General features: G+C 44.6%; 1 protein-coding gene across 1 annotated transcript in view; it reads left to right on the top strand.

Annotated features, from left to right (window-relative positions):
* PCSK6 (proprotein convertase subtilisin/kexin type 6) overlaps positions 1 to 21,576 on the top strand; it is a 121,872-nt gene that overhangs the window by 22,753 nt on the left and 77,543 nt on the right. The window contains exons 2-5 of the mRNA XM_024214306.3: positions 949 to 1,053; positions 17,322 to 17,432; positions 18,295 to 18,438; positions 20,675 to 20,751. Of these exons, the coding sequence (XP_024070074.2) occupies positions 949 to 1,053; positions 17,322 to 17,432; positions 18,295 to 18,438; positions 20,675 to 20,751 (437 nt within the window). The remainder of the gene's footprint in view (positions 1 to 948; positions 1,054 to 17,321; positions 17,433 to 18,294; positions 18,439 to 20,674; positions 20,752 to 21,576) is intronic.

The raw sequence follows: 21,576 nt of genomic DNA, 5'->3' as shown, positions 1-21,576 counted from the left end.
AAGGTGCAGTTGTATGCCTCTCTGTCCCCCTCTCATCCCGCTCCATTCTTATTTCATGTGGCTTAGAGCCCAGCCCTGTCTTTGTTTGTCATGGAAGGTGTTTAAAGTTTTTAAAACAAGATGGAGGCTGGGGTGAGGGGGAATCTGCCATTCCCTAGCACTTAGCCCGCTTCAAGAGACGCCAAAGCAGCAAGCTATTGCACAGTCACTATAACGTGCTCCTGAGTGAGCTTTTTCCCTCATCGCCACAATATGCGCTGCGGCTTCGTGGCGATTTTGACACGTTTTTCTGGCTTTGGCCTAGCAGCTGCCTTTGAAGGCTCATTCCTGACATGGCAGCTGGTGGTCCTTTACTGCTTTACAGGAACTCTGTACCCTTCCATAGCATCACACAGCTGGCTTCCTGGCTGACCACTGGTAGCTCTCTATAGTAAAGTCAGGACGGTGTGAACTGTTATTTTGCGAGGTGGATAGATGGCTGATGCAGTATTAACGGCTTTGGTGCATTGCTCTCCTCTATTTGCTTTGCTTTGTTGTGTCCTCTGCCATTCTTTTCTGGGGAGAGTCCGGTGTGGGTTTTTTTTCTTTTTCTTTAAAGACATGCTAGAGTTACTGCCATTTCTGAGCTTCCGGGATTCTTAATTATAGGCCCGATGCTGCTACCACAGAAACCAATGGCAAAGTGACAGCGTGGCTTCCTCAAGAGCCCAAGACTGCAGTGGGAGCGGGCTCAGCTGCTTCCTAGACCAGTACAGATTCTCAGCCGGGTGACACGGTTCTCTTTGTGGCTAGGTGGGGGAAGTCCGCAAATCAGCCCCTCTGGCTGCCAGGGATTGTTGGGTATGGGAGGTCAGAAGAAAAGCTGAGCATCTCAAGCTGTGTGTGGGTGGAAGATTTCTCCTTCCCTAACTCACTGTGCGTGTTGCTTTTCCTCCCCCCCCCCCACAGATTGGGAACTTGGAGAACTATTACCACTTTCACCACAGCAGGACGATAAGGCGCTCGACGCTCAGCAGTCGAGGCCGGCACAACTTCCTCCGGATGGATCCCAAGGTATGGCCGCCACTGCCCCCTCAGGAGCCAAGCTGCCATGGACTCCTGCATCCTCTTCCCCTCTCCTCCCCTTCTCACCCCAGAGGTGGGAGGCGGTGTACAAGGCCCCGAGCACAAGGCAACACTGAAACAAGCAGCAGCACGGCCTGTTGGCATTGTCATAGGGAGTCCCTCAGGTTTGTTGAGCAAGCTGCTGCAGAGAGGTAAGGATGCCTTATGGCTTCTTTCCCTCCCTTCCGAAAATATCCCAGGTCCAGGCCCTTGATTGTGTATTGTTTGTTTTAGAGACCTCTCCCTTTTGTGTTTATTGGGCTGGCTTGGGGTAAGGAGCATCCCCCTTTGGGTCTAAAACCAAATGGTATGGCCCCAAGTCCATCAGTGCCCGGATGGGTCATCTCTTGTCTGTGCCCCTCTTCTCCACCCTTTCCTATCCACCTGCTGGAGTGTGTGACATTGTGTAAACCCTCGTCTGTGTATTTCTTAGGTCAGTTGGGTGTGTTTCCATACAAATGGCTACACTCTGCATTATGTCCTTGTAGGGTTTTTTATTATGAAAAACTTCAGAGGCGCTTATGCAAGAACCTTTAAACCCGTGAACATCTTGCCAGAACTCAGTGTGACTATGTTCTCTGAATCAGAAGGGGTTCGATGGCACATACCCTGCAGCCTTGAGGACACACTGTACAGATTAGTATTTAGTGCCGTAAGACACTTGTAGAAGTAACATGAACGTCTGCAAAACTATCCTTGTGCTCGGTCTTTGTCCCATGCTAAATACATTGCAAATGGTCTACACTCTCAACGATCACCCTCTTTGTATCCATCTCTTTCAAATTTGCTCTTCAGTCCCTCCACTATACACGCAAACAAAAGCAGCATTCTGTAAAAGCCCGATTCCACTTAGGATGTGGGGGAGTTCTGCCACCAGGCCTAAACACTATGTCATATATTTCTCATTCTAGTTAAATATAACTGTACGATGGTGTATATAGCGCAACGAGTGGCCTTGGGACTATTTGGTGCTCGATGATAAAGATCTTTGGTATGCTCTGATGTGAAGCTTGTATTTGACTGGTTTGTCTTAAAGAGCCTGGTTTCTTTATTTGCAGCATACAATTGAGCGTGATTACAGACGTATTGTAAATCCAGCATATTATCCTTGATACCACATGCTCTGTAATTGGTGAATCATTTGACATGCAGGGTATGTTTATCAGTGATTGAAAATACTTACAAATGACTAAATATTAACATCTGCCTCAAGGAAAAAAAATTTAAAAACGGTTAAGGAAACTTTCCAATACAGAAATTGCATTGTATGCTGTGGGTGTTGACTTAGTTGTCATAACATTTGCTGTCTTAATGGTTGCTATGTATGAAATCTTTGGCTACAAGCATACGTTACTCTGTTCTAGAGCAGCCTAAGAGATTTTTATCACAGTTGAATTGCCAGAAGTCAGTGTTCAAGAAAATAAAAATTCAGAACAAATTAAATCTATGGCAGTGCGTGGGGTGTAGTTGGAATGTTACATTTTCTTACTTCCTGATGCTATTCTTTGTTCCTACCAACTTTTATAAACCTTGCATTAGTCTGTGCATAAATGTAAAGAGAATTCATGGTTTTTAAAAAAAAAAAAAATTTGTATTAAAAGCTGAAATAAACACGGTTGCTCTTAATAGACATCTAATGCCATTCTTTAAAAAAATCTAATACTCCAGCAAAGATTTCTGTATGTATTGGAGTTGACAGAAGTTGGTGGGAACTTTGTCTCACTGGACTGACACAGAATGAGAAGACTGCTCCTGGACAGCTCTGAGCACAGAATGAGAAGACTGCTCCTGGACAGAGTGTATTCTGTTTCAAGTAAGCTAAAGGGAGCAATGGCAGATCCCAGTTGGTGCTTAATGGTAGGGTGACCAGATGTCCTGATTTTAAAGGGACAGTCCCATTTTTGGGGACTTTTTCTTATATAGGCGCCTATTACCCCCCACCCCCATCCCGTTTTTTTCACAGTTGCTATCTGGTAACCCTACTTAATGGTATGTGGGTTTTTTTGTTTTTGTTTTGTTTTTTTAAAACCGGACATCAGGCAAAACCCAGTGTGAAAAGCAAGAGTTATCACTCAGGTCCTGATCCACAGTGCACTGAAGTCAGTGGGAGATTCCCTGCTGATTTCAATGGGTTTTGGAGCAGGCCCTCTGGGACTGAAGCTATGCTGGTTTATACAGCAGAGGGACAGATTCTCATCTTGTGTAAACAGGGACAACTCTTTTTACTTCAATGGAGCTCTGACCATATAAATTGGCTGAACATCTGGCCTAAGGTAGGGCAGATTGGTGTAATTGACCTATTTTTACTCTTGCATTTAGAGGGGAAAACCTGTTAAATGGGTACACTCGATGCATCTTATTTACTTCGTTAATTTGTATACATGCACTGAGCTTCATCTTAGTAAGATGGACTGTCTTTCAGTATTGGAATTAGAAGCAGTTATCAAGGTATAATATATCTTTATAGAAAGACTGGAATCCATGATGTACTGGGCCTTCCTGTAAAGGTTGAGTATCTGTGGCAAAGCCAGCATGCCTGCTGGAGGTGAGATGCTACTGAAGCAATATGCTCCACTTCTTAGGCCCTGTAGGTGAGGTGTGGGAGGGAATGTTGTTTTGTGTTGTACAGAGGAGAGAGAATTGGGACTCTTGGGGCTGGTCTACACCCAGCCGCTAGTTCGGCGGCTGGGGATCGAAGTTCTGGGTTCGACTTATCGCGTCTGGTCTGGACGCGATAAGTCGAACCAGGAAGTGCTCACCGCCGACTGCGGTACTCCAGCTCGGCGAAAGGAGTACCGCGGAGTCGACGGGGAGCCTGCCTGCCGCGTGTGGACTGCGTCTGAACCACGGTAAGTTCGAACTAAGGTATGTCGACTTCAGCTACGTTATTCACGTAGCTGAAGTTGCTTACCTTAGTTCGACTTGGGGGGTTAGTGTAGACCAGGCCTTGGTCTCTTTTCCCAGCTGTGCCACTGATTTGATTTGCTCTACCGCCTTGGCAAGTCACTTAACCTCTCTGTGCCTCAGTTTATACATATGTAAAATAGCTACAAAGCTTACCTACTTCATTAGCACATTGAAAGTCTTCATTAAGTTATGTAAAACTCTTTGAGACCCTCAGGTGAAAGATATTAATGGACAAAGTATCACATTATTATTAAGACTTTCCTATTGACTCAGGATTACAAATTACATTGTTGGTTGTTATTTCCTTGTAAGATCTGCATGGAGGACCCACTATTACTAGTTAAACTGCTATTAAAAGGGGTTTACAGTTAAATATATAAACGTAACCTCCAACACACTATTGGTAACATTCAAACATAGACTGTTGTCACAAACAGTGTTGCCAACAGAAAGGAAAAATAAACAATCTGAACATTCCAACTATTGCTGGAAATAAGATACAATTGGCTGATTGTTTCCAAGTGTTCTAATTAAACTTTATAGCCCTGGGGGATGTATACAGGCATCTGAACATATTATGAATTCAGATCTACAATTGAAATACCTCCCTTCTAAATTAGCCTAGTTTAGTACAAACCAAATCAATTAGCTTTTAGTCTATTAATATTTGCTTTACCTAGCTCTACTGATTAATAGTCAGTTAAATTAGCGTAGGTTTACAGGCATTTGTTATTACCTTGAATTCAAGATCCATCAATTTGGGTTTTTTTCTCCCATCCATTTGCAAATCATTTGGAAGTGCGTTGGCAGTTTGAATGGTGCATAATTAGTAATCATAAAATGGTAAATATTATGAAGTTGTGTTACTGCAAAGCATACAGAAACAAACAGAAAAATTTGCAACAGCTTGAATGGAATAGCAAAGATGGAAACAAACACAGAAGTCCTAAAGAACTAAAGAATTCAATCATCTGCAGATGCTTTATCTGTTTTCTGTCTTCCATTCAGCTGTTTTATTTACACCATTATTTGCATGACAGCAGCATCTTGAGGTCCCTGCAGGGGCTAGGGCTCCATTGTATTAGGCACTTTGCTATGGCATAGTAGGAAACAGTCCCTGCCCCAAAGACCTTACCATCTTAGACAAAAAAGAGTAGGAGGGGAAATGGGAACAACTGAGTGAAGGTCAGGAGCAGAGCTGGGAGTAGAGCTCTGGTCTCCTGACTCCCAGTTCAGTGTCCTCACTAGACCATGCTACCCTCTCCCCATGCTAGCACCATTGCAGCTCCCTTCCTTAGTCAGCCGCGGTGGGAGTGCTGGCATAGACTAGCAGCTGGTCTACAGTTGTATTCCCACCACTGCTACCATTGGTGGGGGATTTGAAGGGAAGATGCTAGTGTAGACACTAGACATTCTCTATTGGATAAAAATGCCTTTATGGTTGTTGGAATTTGAAATCCTCTCATCGTTATTACAAATGACGTAACCAGAAGGAAAGGTGGGGCTTCTCTCACCAAAGTAACTACCTGGGGTGATGGCTTTCTTCATTGAAATCTCTTAGCCCAAATATGTTTCTTTAGGGCTGTTCTGGGTCGTTGTCGGAATCTGGCCTTCCCCACACTTATTGGCTAAGCATTAATGGAGATCACATGTCTGCCTGAGGCCTTGTTGTCATGTCAGAAAAAGGTGAGTTCTTAACTCAAGTTAGGTCACTCAAGATAAAGGCTTTAACTCATGTGAGAAGTACAAACTGCCTTCCCATTGCTAGGATTGTACTGAGTTACCTGACTTGAGTTAAATCACCTTTTTTATTTCACAGTGAAGACAAGCCTTCAGGCTTCAGCTTTGGCCTTGGGCGGTGGGGCTTGGGCTTCAGCCCCTAGGCCTCAGCAAGTCTAAGCCAGCCCTGGTGACCCCATTAAAACAGGGTCACGACCCACTTTGGGGTCCCAGCTCAGCCTGAGAACCACTGGTCTACATGTCTCCCCAGAGAGAAGGTCTGTGGCTGACTTACCTGCCGGCCCAACAGAGCTGTAAAGGAAAAATAACTTCCTAACCCTTTCATTTAGCTGCTGACAGTAGATAGGATTCTCACCATGTGAAACCCTTGGATGCATCCATCTATATTACAAAATGGAACTGCATTGCGACCACGTCTGCCTGATGGAACTGGAGCGTAGTGTAGGGCGGCTCTGTGCCCTGATACAGGATCGGGAAACAGGCCAAGATTTTCAAAGGTGACTAGTGATTTTGAACCCTTAATTGTTGAGCGCTCAGCTCGTTAAAGGGGCCTGATTTTACACACAGCACTGAGCACCCACCCTCTGTAAATCAGGCCTTTCATAGTGAGCACAGACTTTAACATAAGGTCTGTGTCCTCTGCGCTCCCCTTGCCATCTGTCTTGAAGGCTGATATTGCAGTTCTCTTCTTGCTGCGGTACCCTACTCCTATTTCCTCATCTACTCTCCCTTTGGAATTTTGGCTGCATTTTTTCCCTCGAGGGAAATTCTCACCCAAGCTAACCTTCCCTGAGTGGTGAGTTAGATAGGTGCCCTGTCCTCCTTTTGAGTCTTGGGATTTCAAAAGATGAGATTAATTCAAGGAACGTTATAGGTGTATAATTTTAGGGGACTGGAACTTTAAACTGTGATTTAAGTCATTGTTCTAATTCCTAGTACTGGCCATCTCCAAGCACACTTGTCTGTCTGCAGTTGAATTTTAATCTGGGACTTGTATTGGCTACAGCTACTGGATGTAAAAATCAAATTAATCTTGGTCTGCAAAGTCACTCTGTTAAATAACTGGATCGTATTCACTTGGCGAGGACTTCCACTTCCACGGGAATCTAAAGAACCTGCTTTCAGCAAGTGAAGTTCTTTGTGGTGGTCAGTCTGACCATTAACCCTTAATAAATCAATGGTAGGTCCACTTTTATCTGCTCAGAGTGTTGGCAGATTAAAAGCACAGAACAATTTGAGCTGATGGAGTAAGAAACATGCCGTGCTGGCTGCTGCGTCTAAAACATTTCTTAAGGACTTTTTTTTTAATTGAGGGCAATGTTCTGAAGCACTCAGCTTTATGACTGGGCGAAAGTATCATCGAGTTTAATTCTAAAACTATTCCAAAAGCTTGAGAGTGTAGTAACTTTGCACTCAGCCTTCTTTGGCCTTATAGGAGTTGCGCAGGTGCTACAAACAGGACATCTGGGATAGTGTAGACTCTCTAAGGACACTTGAAGGAGAACCAGGCTCACTCCCTGATCCTTGAGGAGCAAACTTCAACACCACGCTCCCTACTGCAGGACATCATTTGGAGGACACTCTGATCTGACAGATGTAGGGCTTCTCACTCCTGGCCTTGGCTTGTATATGGAAGAGCTGGACTTGGCCTGTCAGCATGGACACTAAATAGACGGGGAAGGGCATTGCTTTTAATGCGAGGGAGGCTGTCTCTTGCACACACCAACAGATTAGTGCTTGCTGTCATCTGTGGGCAAGCACAATGAATGTTTGGAGACGGAAACTTCAATAATAAGACGTATTTAAAATGGAAAGACAGCAGCAGAGGAGGTCTAGATGCCTGCAGGCATGCACCACATAAAAAGCAATAACACTTTATTCCCCCCCACTCTGATTTATGATGAAAACATGTTATGGCCATCTGGTTTGTCCTGGAACTGTGTGTTAAACACTGAATATCCATTCAAATATGTTATTTGTTTTTTTGCTGTGCAGGGAATTTGCATCCCACATGCAGATTTTGTAAAAAAAAATACCTTAAGTGGCTAAATTAATATTTATTAAAAATACATACAATCTGAATGTATTTTTTTTTAAATGTAGAAAAGCCTGTTCCTCTTTTAGCAGCGCCATGACTGTGAATGGTTTGGGTCTGTGGCATCTGCCCCTTGTTGTCTTTGTCACCACCCCATATTAAGTGGCAGGACAAGATCAGCAATGAGGATATTAGTACCTGAACCCATCCATCAGCTCTGGTTTGGGTTTGGTGGCTTTATTGGTACCAACGGATTATTAGGATGGAAGACCAAAGCATTCGGAAGTACCTTTACCGAGGAATGCCGCTACACGGTCAGCGATCACGTGGTCCCCAAAAGCTTTGGTGGCACAGTACAATCACCAGTGATGAACATAGACTGAACATCCACTTTGACCACCTTAAGAACCTACCTCGAGATCAGTCTGGGTGGGGCTCGATCTGCAAGGAGGCCAGCTGTCCCTTTGGGATGGGCCATGGTGATGAGCTGTCACTACACTACAGTTTCCCTGCAGGAAGTCCAGTCTGCTGATCTATTGTCCTAGCCTCCCTCTGTTCCGCCCCCAGTGTTGTGAGTCAGAATTTGCACAGACAGCTGGGGTAGAATTGAGCAGAGCCTGATTGCATCATAGAATAGGGACTTTAGAATGTTGTTGTGGACATTCCATTCAGCCTTTATTTAATGTCCTCTTTTAAAGGTCAGCTCTCATTTGGGGGAAACCTTTTTTCCAGTGAGTAGGTATCTATGCAATGTAAATTTAGCAAAAGACCCAAACTCTTAACTATGCCAATCTCAGTCTCTCCTCATCTAGTCAAATGACACCAACTACCATTGAAGCAGATGGCATTATGGCGGATTCCTGGTTTGCTTGTGATCTATGGTGTTAGGGCTTGACTCAGCACAACAGTTGTCACTAATTTAACTAAAATCAGTTCTTAAATCAGTTTAAACTGATGCTGCTCCTTGTTAAACCCAGTTTATATCAATTTAGATTAAATCAACCTCAACTAAATTGATACAAACCAGGTTTTAAATTGAATGAAGGGTGTCCATTTAACAACCAGTTGACTCAGGCAGTTAAAAAACCAGGCCTTTAGTTAAACTGGAGCAACTTTTGTAGGAAGATGCTAAAGCCTTGGGGAAGGCCCCAGATACAGCACGTATAGGAAGCTGGCCTAGAATTATGAGTGGTGAGAAGAAATACAGGGGTGCAGCAAAAGACTGAGCTACTAAAGAATCAGAGCTGTGCAAAATCCATCAAGAGTTGCTAGATATTCAATGGGAAAGGGAGGCACCAGTCCATTTATTTGGGGGTGGGTGGGGAGGGAATGTTGGCATCCACTTTACAGTTAGACATCAAAGTCCCTTTTAAAAAGCTGGTGTTGTGACAGTCCTGTGTGTAACGGGGCTATCAGCGAGGGTCTGGTGGCGCAATTATAGCTGCGTCCTCAGGTGCAAGAGACCAAGAACCAATACTGAAAGTGCCGAAACTAAGGAGGGAAAAGGCACTGGCAGGTGGAGGAGGGGAAACTCCAGATCCGAATGCTACAACACAGAACAGGCAACAGGCACTTAGTGCCAGAATTCAGGCCAAGGGCTTTTGGAGGCAGCCTGGGATATTTTCCTCCCAAATGGAGATTTTCCCACTACAACCTGTTTGCAGGTGGAGCATCTCAACGCTCCGCTGTCTCCTGGAAACAACAGATAGAGAATACAGACCCAGCTAGGAAATCTGAGGGCTGGAGTGGGACTTTTAAAAACTTGGGGTAGTGACAGATCATTTAGGGTTCTGAAAAATGTAGTAATTTATAACCTGTTTCCTATGGTTAAGCTTTAGTTTAAAAAACCAGGTATAAGGAGCTTGTGTCTTTGGGATCAGAGAGTAGCAGAATCTATGTGATGAACTGTCAGGTGAGCTAGCTGCCGCACAGCTGGGGCTGGAACCAGAACTAAGCCAGGTAGTTTCTGACATGCAGTCTTGTACTCAGATCACATGCCTCTGAGTACAGTAAATGTACTGTAGTAGTAACTCTACCAAAAGCAGTAAGATCTTCCCTTAGTGATGAGTCCTGCCTCCAGGCTCTGCTATTAAATCTTTCCTGAGACGTGGAGATGAGGCTGCTGGTTTTCATGTGACAAATTATCAGGGTCTAGGTAAGAGAAGTGAGAATAAATGACAACCTACTTAACCTATAAAGGCCTGTGGCCCCACGCTGTCCAATAAGGGGTTAACAGAGCCCTAAGGAAGCTGTGCAAAAAGCAGCCAATAGGAGAGGGGCTGTGAGGCATGGCCAATCAGGGCCCAGCAGGACCTTATAAGAAGAGCCTCAGGGCAGAGCAGAGTCAGTAGCTGCCTAGAGTTTGAGGAGGGAGAACTGTGTCTGGAGTAGGCTGCAACCCTGTAGCACCGTGGACAGAGCAGTGCAGGCAGGAACCCTGGGCGAAGAGAAGGTGCTCCAGACGGGCTGCTGTGACTGAGAAGGGTGCTGTGGCTGCTAGGAAGTGGCCCAGGGAAATGCACCGATAGTAGAGTCGCGGCAGAAAGCTGTAATCCACAGGGTCCCTGGGCTGGGACCCGGAGTAGTGGCAGGACCAGGAGCTAAACTCCCCTGGAAGAGGGGAGTGTGGATAGTGACATGGCTGAAGGGCTGAGCCATGAAGAGGATGCCGTGGTTCCTGATGCTGCGAGAGGGGTTGCAGGTGGACTGCAGAGAAGGAGTGATGGGGTGCAGACCATGGATGGGGGCGTTGGCCTTGAGCTAATCCCCAGAACAACCAGGAGGAGGCGCCAGTCTGGCGGTGAGTGATGCGCTCTGTGACAGTGGCGTAAGGGCTCTTGGCACTGACATTTGGCAAACTAGTGTAAATCAGTGACACTTGGAAAAGCAGGAAATAAGCTATTGTATCCCAATGTACATGGCTAATAACCCTGGCTCCTGGGAAAGCTGAAATTAGTGTTATAGATCTATGACCTCTCACTCACAATGTGACCAAACAAGCACGCTGACGAGCACGCTCCGTTTTTAGATAATACAGCACAAAATTTGGAGGCCTAACTTGCCAGTATCATCATTTAGCACTGGTCACGTCCAACAAAACAGTTCAGTCTGAATATAGATTTTTACTTCCAATAATTATAAGTGAAATACTTTAAAACACACAGTAAATGTTGCAACACTCTGTAAATGAACAGTCTAGCGTCTTCTACAGAGCTGGTATGGAAGTTGTTGTTTTCCCTGTGGAAAATTTTCAATTAAAATGAGAATTGTTTTCATTTTGTCAATTTTTTTTTTAATGAAATGTTTTGTAATTTTGTTTAAAAAGGAATCAAACCCAAACCCCAGATATTATTGTTCTGGACAACTGGAAATGTACAAAAAAAGTTTGCTTTTTGGCAAGCAAAATTATAAAAATTTTAGCTGATCAGGCAAAATTTTTTGATTTAACTGAATTTTTTTGCCCAACTAGCTAAAACTTCTCCGTTTTCAGCTGTAAAATAATAATAAATACCGTTTTTAGGTTTTTATTTTTTCAATGAAAACCTTAAAAAGTCATCAGAGGGAGATTCCCACACAAATTTCCATTTTAGTGAAAAGCTGTTTTTCATCAGAAAATATTTTGAACTAAAAACTTCTATCAGCTGTAGTCATCTAACTTCCAACACATGTCAAAATACCGGTACGTTTACTTGTGTTTGAAGCAAGAAAGAAAGCGTGTATTTCAAAGCATTCTGTTTGATTTCAATGGGTATAAGTTTCATTTTTCTCTATGAAGAAAAGAAAGAGGAATTCTTTTGGGGGGCAAGTATACACGACTGTGTTTGCATGAGAGAGCAGGAGAAGGATGAAAAGAAGAAATAAAGAGGGAATGCATGACACGTATTTAAAACCGCCACCTTATATGGTAGCTAAGAAGTTCCTTGTGTGTTAACTCAGGCTAAAAGTGGCATTTGACAAACCTTGCCTTTCTAAAATCGCTTTACATGTGATCTTGCGGAATGTCACCCACCGCTAAAACCCCAACAAATGTCACAATACTAGACCTGAAAAGTGAAGCTAGATCTTCCGCCGAGAAGTATTCTCTGTAAGGATAAAAAATGCCTGAGTTTGGAAGCAGAGAGCTGCTCGCTTTAGGTAGATGGCAGAGTGCTCAGGGAAAAAATATCCGAGCACTTTTGAGCCTGCTCAACCAATGACCTCCTTCCTGTTTAACTTATTAATTGCAGTTTATGGAAGATGAATGGTGACTTCCATCAGGGCATGGAGTCTGGAGAAAATGTGGCTTAAATCCATAACGGCATGCAAACAATCCCTCCCTTTTTAATTCATCAGCAAAGTCTCAGTGAGTCAAGCTTGTGGGACATATTTTTCAGGATATATATGTGTGGCTTTGGGGCCAGTGTGCATGGTTTACATGGAAAAACATGCTCATATGAGCATACAAAAGCACTCCCCTTCAACACTAAGGGTCTGTTGATAGAGATTTTGATGAGGGAATTCAGTGGCTTGATTATTAATGTGAATGGTCTGAATGTGGACGTTGGATAAAGCTGCATTTTAAGAAGTACTAAATAAGTATTATGAGAGCACATGGTGTGCTTAGATGAAGCCAACATGATTTTAAGGCTAGCAGATGAAAGAAGAGAAGCAGAATCAATGTCCCTGCTGTTTTAGGACTGTTAGGGTAAATCTGTAGACCCAGTTATCACAACTGTGAGCTCCACTGTGAAAAGTGAGTGAAAGTTCATAAAATGCCACAATAGCTTAGACCAACAAATGCTGATGGGAAAAGGTGCAAAAGGGAGACTGAATTCGTACAAACAAAAAGGCTGACGGGTATAACTCAAGTATTGTGTTCAGATCATGCCTGGTAAACAAGAAAAGTGTGGGACGGAAATCAGTGAACCAAAATTAGGGCTGGTCTACACTGGGGGGGGGATCGATCTAAGATACGCAACTTCAGCTACGCGAATAGCGTAGCTGAAGTCGAAGTATCTTAGATCGAATTACCTGGGGTCCACACGGCGCGGGATTGACGGCCGCGGCTCCCCCGTCGACTGTGCTACCGCCGCTCGCTCTGGTGGAGTTCCGGAGTCGACGGTGAGCGCGTTCGGGGATTGATATATCGCGTCTTAACGAGACGCGATATATCGATCCCAGATAAATCGATTGCTACCTGCCGATACGGCGGGTAGTGAAGACGTACCCTTAGTGTGGTGGACAAAATAATGAGGGTATGGGCTATTCCACCCATCACTCCTTTTTGGGGTCCTTAAAAGATTTTTCGAGGAAAATTGGAGGACATGAATGGAAGAGGGCAACGATTGCTGACTGGAAGGAGGGGAAGGAGTGAGCTCTACCAATTTGTCTGCCATCTCCACTATCTCCTGGAACTCCAGAATCCACCATAACACTACTAGATATCCTAAAAGATGTCCAGATCAGATCGGGCCAAAGGGAGGAATCTAGACGACATCACCACCTCCACCATCTCTGACTAAATCCCAACCACCATGTGGGAGTGAGACTTTGCCATCTACCCTCACCCCCATGTGTCCTTCCCCCCTCCCCATTTTATTTCTTCTCATTTCTGTCCTCCTCCTTTGCCTTCTGTCTGATAAAAGTCTGGGTTAGCTGGCCAAGACTGGATATTTTGCAACACTGCAGTGAGCCTGTGACCAAAAGCGCAACTAAAAGCAGTGCCCTACACAGCCCGATGCTGGTATAAGTTTGCAAGGTCTTAAGAGTGGTTAATAAGATTGTGTTCTGGGCCTGTTTTTCCAGCAGTGAGGTGGCAAGTGAAGGTCCACACCAGCGTCAGAAGCTGCATTTTCTATCTTTGCTGTTCTTTTCACTCCTCTCTCATGTGTTTGTCTTGTTTGGTCTTTTAAGAAATGGGAACAGACTTTAACAACAGCTCCTGCCCATCTCAGCTAACTTCTTCTGTTTTCCCCCAGTAGGACAGGTATTACTATTTTTGATACCACCTAAAAGATGGTCAAACAAGTTTTTCCCCCCCTTCTAATGACTCTCTTGAGTTAAAGGGAACAAGGGATATTGTTCATATGAAAGCCTTACTTAATATTTGACATTTCAAAGACTTGAACTGTTTTTCCTTCTTTTTCTGTATCTTTATTAAAAGGTGAAAAGGATTCTTAATGGTGTGTTTGCCATGGTACAAAGCAGGTTGAAATCTCTGTATACCAACCCCCAAACTTTGTTTAAAACTGTCTAACATTGGACAGTGTTATGTCTTTGGGACCATATATTCCAATCCTGCAACTCGTAAATAAACCTGATGGCAAGGAGACTGAAAATTATTCTGGTCAGTTGTAGGACCGGCTGCCAGGTTTCCTCAAATCCATTTTAAAGAACAGAGGATGAAATTCCAGTCCCACTGAAGTCGATGAGAGTTTTGCTGTTGACTTGAGAGTGGCCTGTGTCTCTCCCAAAGCGGCTTGAAATGTGTTTGAACTTTTTGAGGGGTGTTTTTGATATATATACTTACTTATTTCTTTGCCAGTGTCACGCTGTCTGGAATCAGAGGGCGTAGCTGTGTTAGTCTGGATCTGTAAAAAGCAACAAAGAGTCCTGTGGCACCTTTTAGACTAACAGATGTATTGGAGCATAAGCTTTCATGGGTGAATACCCACTTCGTCAGACGCATGGGGTCTGGAGTGCCTACCTCAGGGCAGACTGTCAGAAAACAGGGCAGACACCCCAAGCTGCTGGTGTGTTCTATAATTAGATTTCACCAAGCCAGTAAGAAGTATGAACTCCTGGATCACTATACCAGTCTTACCATGGAGTCAGACAGTCCCCTTAGACTGTCCAGTCTATCTTGCCACCCTGACAAACTGGACTTTGCAATAAAATGGTTACTTACACCAAAACTCGCATCATATTTAGGTTGCTTCCAGTCCCAAGAGACCAGTCACTTACCCCAGATCAACTGGCACCCTAGATCTTACACCAAAGACAATACTGGTAGCCAATTCTACTAACTAAAGGTTTATTAGCTAAGAAAAGGAAAGGAGAGGTTAAAGCAAGTAAAATACATGCGCAGGTGAGTCACAGTTTGTAATTCCAAAGGGTGGCAGTGATGTACTAAACTGCCAGTTTCAGGGGACCATGATTGTCTCGGGGGATCTCCACCGTGCAGCCGGTGCACCTCCCTGTAAGAGTCCAAACAGCCCAGAGATGAAGGATCTTTTCTTGACGCCATACTTATAGCTTCTTCTCACAGAAAACAAGCCGACAGTGTCACTACCCAAGTGGGCTTTTCCTTTGAGGACGGAGAGTGAGAAATGCCGTTTGAGTCTCTGACCTCCAATCATCAACACAAAGACCACTTGCTTTGAAATGAGCTCTTTTCTGTTAGGGTTCTTCATTTGCATTCTACAAGGCTTCTTTCTCCTTTGATGGGTTAGTTGGTTACAGGGGTATACACAATCTAAATGTTTGCTACTACATTATAATGGGATACAGATAAGTGAAAACAATGCAAGTAACATCCCATTAGTTTTTGTGAAGTTTAAACACCAAATACAATCACCTTGATCTATACTAATGCACAAGTGAATTGGTCTGGGGCTTTGAGATGAGCTGGCACCTGGTCTGCCAGTGTCACAACCAGTTCTGCAGAACAGATGAAATATCACCAGCAAGAAAGAAAAACAAGCCCCTGTTCAGCAAATCATCTAAGTACTTCCCCAATGAAGAATTTATTAGTCATCCTTCAACTAAGCACGTAACCAAGTGTTTTGCCTACAATAAGGCTTAAGCGCATGCTTAAATTCTTTGCTGACTCGGCCCATAGATAATACTGTTTTTAGGGACCAAACCTTTATGTATGACCCATGGAGCGGCGTGCTGTCCTACCATTCTCTCAGGGGCACATGCCTGTGTGCTGGTGCAGCTTATCTCTGAGTGCCGGGGCCTTCACACTGCCCTTCCCCTTGCTGGATAATGTCTCACATGCATCCCACTAAAAATCAACACAAACCCATCTGTCCTGGGCTCTCACTTTTTAATATTGAAATGATGGTTCAGCCCTTGTATGGGAAATTCTCAGGCTTCCACTGCAGGCAGGAGTTCCTTCTGGGCCCCTTCTCACCAAGTCATTCCATTCCCAAAGGCTTAACCCTTCCCCTTAGGTCCCCCAGACAGAGGCAGACCCTGATTTCCTCAGAAGAAAGCCCAGGGCCACCCAGAGGATTCAGGGGACCTGGGGCAAAGCGGGGGAGCTGCGGCGCTTGTACTTACACGGTGGCGGTCTGGGTCTTCAGCGGCATTTTGGCGGCGGGGGGCCCTTCAGTCGCTCTGCGTCTTCGGCGGCACTGAAGGACCAGCCGCCGAAATGCCGCCGAAGACCCGGAGTGACTGAAGGGCCCCCCGCCACTGAAATGCCGCCAAAGACCCAGAGTGACTGAAGGGCCCCCCGCCACCGAAATGCCGCCGAAGACCCGGAGTGACTGAAGGGCCCCCCGCCACCGAAATGCCGCTGAAGACCCGGAGTGACTGAAGGGCTCCCCGCCACCGAAATGCCGCCGAAGACCTGGACCGCCACCGGGCCAGGGCTCGCGGGGCCCCTGCAGGGCCTGAGGCCTGGGGCAAATTGCCCCACTTGCCCCCCCCTCTGGGCGGCCCTGAGAAAGCCACTGTCAGCACCAGTCCTTCCCTAGTTACAACAGAGTCTCCAGCACAGAGTCCTGCCTCTGCTGAGTTCAGGTCTTTTCCCAATCACCTGCTCTCGAGAGGAAAACAAACCAGGCAGGGACCTGAACCCCACAAAGTCACAAGCTCACCCTGTGACATGCTGCTAATATTTTCCCTTCAAATTAAAAAAAGAAAAAAAAGAAACCACAAACCCATTTTCTGAGAGCCTGGGCAAAGTGTTCTGCTTATGAATGACAAATCGTTTGGCTTCATAAGGCTTTGCCTTCAAACGAATCCAGGCACTCGGAGTGGGGAAAGCCAGGATGTGCCTGGCTCTGATGGTATTCGTGGGAGTCTGCACTGTTGTTGTTGTTAGCTGTGCTTTGCCATTGTGTATATGTATTCTGTTGTCAAATGCAAGTATTAGTCCATTGTGGGTCCAGTCCTGCAAACTCTCATCCACATCAGTAGTAGCTTGCAGTAACTGGCCCTGCTTGTATCCAGAATATCTAATTAGACTATCACGTTACATATTCCACCCATAGTACTTTCAAACTTTCAAATGTGATAAAGCAGTCTACAAAGAAGATGAGAGGTAGATTTGACTTCTTCCATTTCAGATTTAGTTCGTTTTCTTTCATGAATAGAACATAGTCCTATGAAAAATCTAAATTTGCTCTAGATTTTTCCATGGTGAGGAAAACCATCCACTGACTGGTTAGAAATGAGTCAGGAATATAATGTTCAAGGCCTTTCAGTTTCAAAAGTCGTTTTGTTTGCTTGGGATTTTTCATTTATACTATATATACAATGTTTGAGTGGCCAGTGTTTTTGTTATATCTTTATTTGCATATTCAGTCATTTAAAATCTTTGTAGGTGAAGTGGCTACAGCAACAGGAAGTGAAACGACGAGTTAAGAGACATGTCCGGGGTGACCCTCATTTGATTCACTTCAATGACCCAATGTGGTCTAAAATGTGGTATATGGTGAGTATCTTCAGTAGTCTTCTTGTTGCTAGCCAGGTACTTTTCTATGGTAGAGATATTTTACAGCGAAGTTACTTTTTTAAAAAATTGAAAGTTTCATTATTCTTGATAGTGTAGCCCATTGACTTCTGTGTTTGTGTCAGTGAATGTGCTTTGTAGCTGTATTAATATATCCCAGGATGCAGAAGAATGTCGTCTTTAGAGGCAGTGTGGCCTAGTGATTGAGCATTGGACTGGGACTCAGGTGACCTGGGTTCTCTTCCTGGCTCTGCCACTGACCTGCTGGGTGACAGCCAGCAAGTTATTTCTCTCCCCGTGCCTCAGTTTCCCCATCTGTAACATGGGGATGATGATGATGATACTGACCTCCTTTGTAAAGTGCTTTGAGATCTGCTGATGGAAAGCACTATAGAAGAGCTGAGTATTATTGTTTATTGTAATTAGCTTTCATCGTGATCATTTTATCACTTTCTAAGGGCTGAAACTACCTGTATGCAGTAAGATCATTTTATTTTGGTTCATTGATTTGTGGTTGGTAGGGAAAGTCATTTAAAATAAAGGCGTTTGATAGAAATGCTACTTTATATTCATACAAAGTTGAAGATCCCCAAAGTGGAAGAACCAAAGAATATTAAGATTTCAGTTCCCCTCACTAACTTGTTTGGGGATTTCTTGATCTAGTATGTAAATTTAAAACAACCTTACAAATAGCTTGGTAAACTGTGGAATGTAAATGAATTTTCAGATTATTGGATTTGTTTGCACAGTATCATTCTTCAGCTGAATTGGGGATGCTTTGAACTCATTGGCACATTGGGCTGGGTCACTTTTATAATTTGCCCTTTGCTATTTCTGCCCTCAGCACTGTGGAGATAAAAACAATCACTGCAGGTCAGAAATGAATATTCCAGCAGCCTGGCAGAGAGGATATACTGGCAAAAATGTGGTGGTGACCATTCTTGATGATGGCATAGAGACAAGTCATCCCGATCTCGTACAAAACTATGTAAGTAAAAAAAGTAATTGTTTGCCGCTTCTCTGTAACCTTTTAGACTGGCATGTCAAATGGAAAATATGATGGGAAAATATGATTGTTTTTCAAGGAAAATGGGAGCAGAGACTTTTTTCCCCCAGTAAATTTGTTTCTGAAGAACTTAAGATCAGTCATCAACAGAATACACATAAAGATTGGAAAAAAAGCAAAACTTCAGATTTGAAACATGTTTGGAAACTCCATTCCCATTGGCCAGCTGACTAGGAGATGGTGGTGGGATATTTTTAAACCTTCGTCAGTCTCCTGTAGAGTAAAATCAGGCATTCTGTGGCCAAAGACAAAGATGATGTAAATGGCTTTGCCTAGCCGAGTTTGAAAAGAGATCAAGCAAAACATAAGACTTTCCATAGCTAATCTCTTTCCTGGCCCTGGGAAGTCTAGTACCTGAGTCAGGCTGACTTTTTAACTGAAAGATCCTGATTGCCAACCCTGACGCCCAAATCCTCACTAGGAACCTGATGGGCTTTGGATCGCATTCCATCTTGGCAACATGGACTGTATCACATTCCTCTCTAGCCTGATCATGACACATACTGGATGGAGGCAATACATTTAGTACAATTCTCCTGGTTCTCACCTGATCCCCATTTTACGGTGAAGACCCTGACGTGCCAGTCCCTGCTGACTCACTGCTAGCTCAGTATTTGGATGACACAGGTGTGTGAGTGGAATGCCTCTCTCGGTTATAATCAGGAACCGAAACACTTTTAACCTGTCAAGCCAAGAGTCACTGGTTGATGTTTCTCCTGCAACAGTTGACAGTGTTCTAATACATAAAACAGCACATGGTGTAGCATTCCTACAGGCCTGTAAGATGCTGACAGGGACCATGTCTGACAATCTGAGTCTTCTTTGCCCAGGATCCTCTTCTTTTTGCTGCTTTAATAGCTTTGAAATGTCTTTGGGTACGTCTATACTTACCTCCGGGTCCGGCGGTAAGCAATCGATCTTCTGGGATTGATTTATCGCGTCTTGTCTAGACGTGATAAATCGATCCCGGATCGATCCCGGAAGTGCTCGCCGTCGACGCCGGTACTCCTGCTCCGCGAGAGGAGTACGCAGAGTCGACGGGGGAGCCTGCCTGCCGCGTCTGGACCCGCGGTAAGTTCGAACTAAGGTACTTCGACTTCAGCTACGTTATTCACGTAGCTGAAGTTGCGTATCTTAGTTCGAAGTGGGGGGTTAGTGTGGACCAGGCCTCAGTTATGGGTGTGCCCTAAGAGTTAATGATTTTAATGTCAGATCCTGGGTCCTTACTCTATTTTCCCTCATTCCTTATCAGGCAAACTCCCATGATTGAGACATGATGGACCGCACGATTCAGCTCACAGTGCAAAGCTTGTCATTTTTAATAGATTAATTCTTCCTTTAATTTATTTTGAAGAGCTGTAAAAGAGCCTGGGCAGGTGCTTTCTAAACACTTAAAAATAATATAAAGAAGGGCCCACACCCAGCAAACGCACAGGCATGTTCCATTGGCTCACAAGCAATTGCACACTAAGGAAAAAGAAGTTCCTTGTAAATTTCAGTGAGCCCTTTTAAGCTGTTTCTCCTCCGGGCTTGCAAGCTCCGGCTCCCAGCCTGAGGCATATGCTGGGTTTAATAATGAATGCCAATAGCCTTTGTTAGTCTTAAGCAAATACTTGAGAATTAAATTAGAAGTGCCAGGTTATTGCATAGGTCATCTCCCCAGCCCCAGCCCCTGGAGTGCTCGATTAGTGCTAATGTAGCATCTTACCCGGCTCACAGGCTTTTCATTTAAGCATTTCATTTTATTTGTAGAGTGAACACTTTATAGCCTCCCGGAAGGGCGTAATTGGAAAAGCAGAAAATATTGAACCTCTTTCTTGTCAGTGGTGAGACAAAGCTTATAACCTGAGGGAAAGGGCATTCTGCAATAAATGAGCCTGGCATCCCAGTTATGCCTGAACTACCGCTGAACGATGAGATGTCTCTGTCTATCAGATCCCAGCAACGAGTGCAGCTCCATTCACCTTGCTTCTCCCCTCCAAAGCAGCAACGTCTTCCCAAGTTAATGTTATGGTTGCTTATTAAATGTAAATTCCACCGGGATCCATGCCTTGCTTGGGTGATCTCTTCCTGTTACACTTGCTGTGTTAATTCCTTGTTTCTCTAAGTGGGCTTTAGGTCCGGTCTGTGCTCTCTAACCAAAGTGAAATGTTTTTAGGATCCTCAGGCAAGCTATGATGTCAATGACAATGACTGTGATCCAAGTCCACGCTACGACGCCAGCAACGAGAATAAGTATGTTGCATTCCTTATAATGCACCTAGCCCTTAAATTGTGTGGTACTTTCCAAGCACTTCACAGACATTTAAACGCCTCATTCTTACAGTTGCTTCCTCCCAGAAGGGCGGGTTAGTAGTACAGGAAGCATTAGTAGTATTGGGATTTCATAGATGGGGAAGGTGAGGCAAGAGAGGGTGACTCCTGCGAAGGTACTGGTCAGAGCTAGGATTAGAACTCAGGAGTTCCTGGCTCCTCGTCCTGTACTTCATCCATTAAACCAATATGCGCACTACCGTCCAACATGATAAATGTTACACAACAGTGACACTTTGTAAATCATTTTAGTAGGCTATGAATATTTAAAAGTAGAATTACTTGAGTTGGGGTCTAGCTTATTTCATCTTGCACATGGTCTCCAGTTAGGGTAACCAGATGTCCCTATTTGATAGGGACAGACCTGATATTTGGGGCTTTTTCTACTATAGGCGCCTATTACCCCCCACCCCCGCCCCGATTTTTCACACTTGCTGTCTGATCACCCTATCTCCAGTGCCCCCCCCAGGCCTAAACCTTTCCTTCTTGATGAAGGGAACCCCACAGCCCTCCTTCTGGGGCTTGTGCTGTTCTTCTTCCTGGTCCCTTCGATCCACCCTTCACCAGTTCCGCTCTGGCTGGCAGCAAAGTCTGTCACAAACAGAACTCAATGGTGTCTTTCCCCCAGGGCCGGCTCCAGGCACCAGCTTGGCAAGCAGGTGCTTGGGGCGGCCACTCCGGAGAGGGGCGGCAGGTCCAGCTATTCGGCGGCAATTCGGCGGACGGTCCCTCACTCCCGCTCCGAGC

This window comes from Terrapene carolina, unplaced genomic scaffold (genome assembly GCF_002925995.2).
Source record: "Terrapene carolina triunguis isolate 2854851 unplaced genomic scaffold, T_m_triunguis-2.0 Scaffold67, whole genome shotgun sequence".
NCBI lineage: Eukaryota > Metazoa > Chordata > Testudines > Emydidae > Terrapene > Terrapene triunguis.
This window is presented reverse-complemented; position numbering and strand designations above follow the sequence as displayed.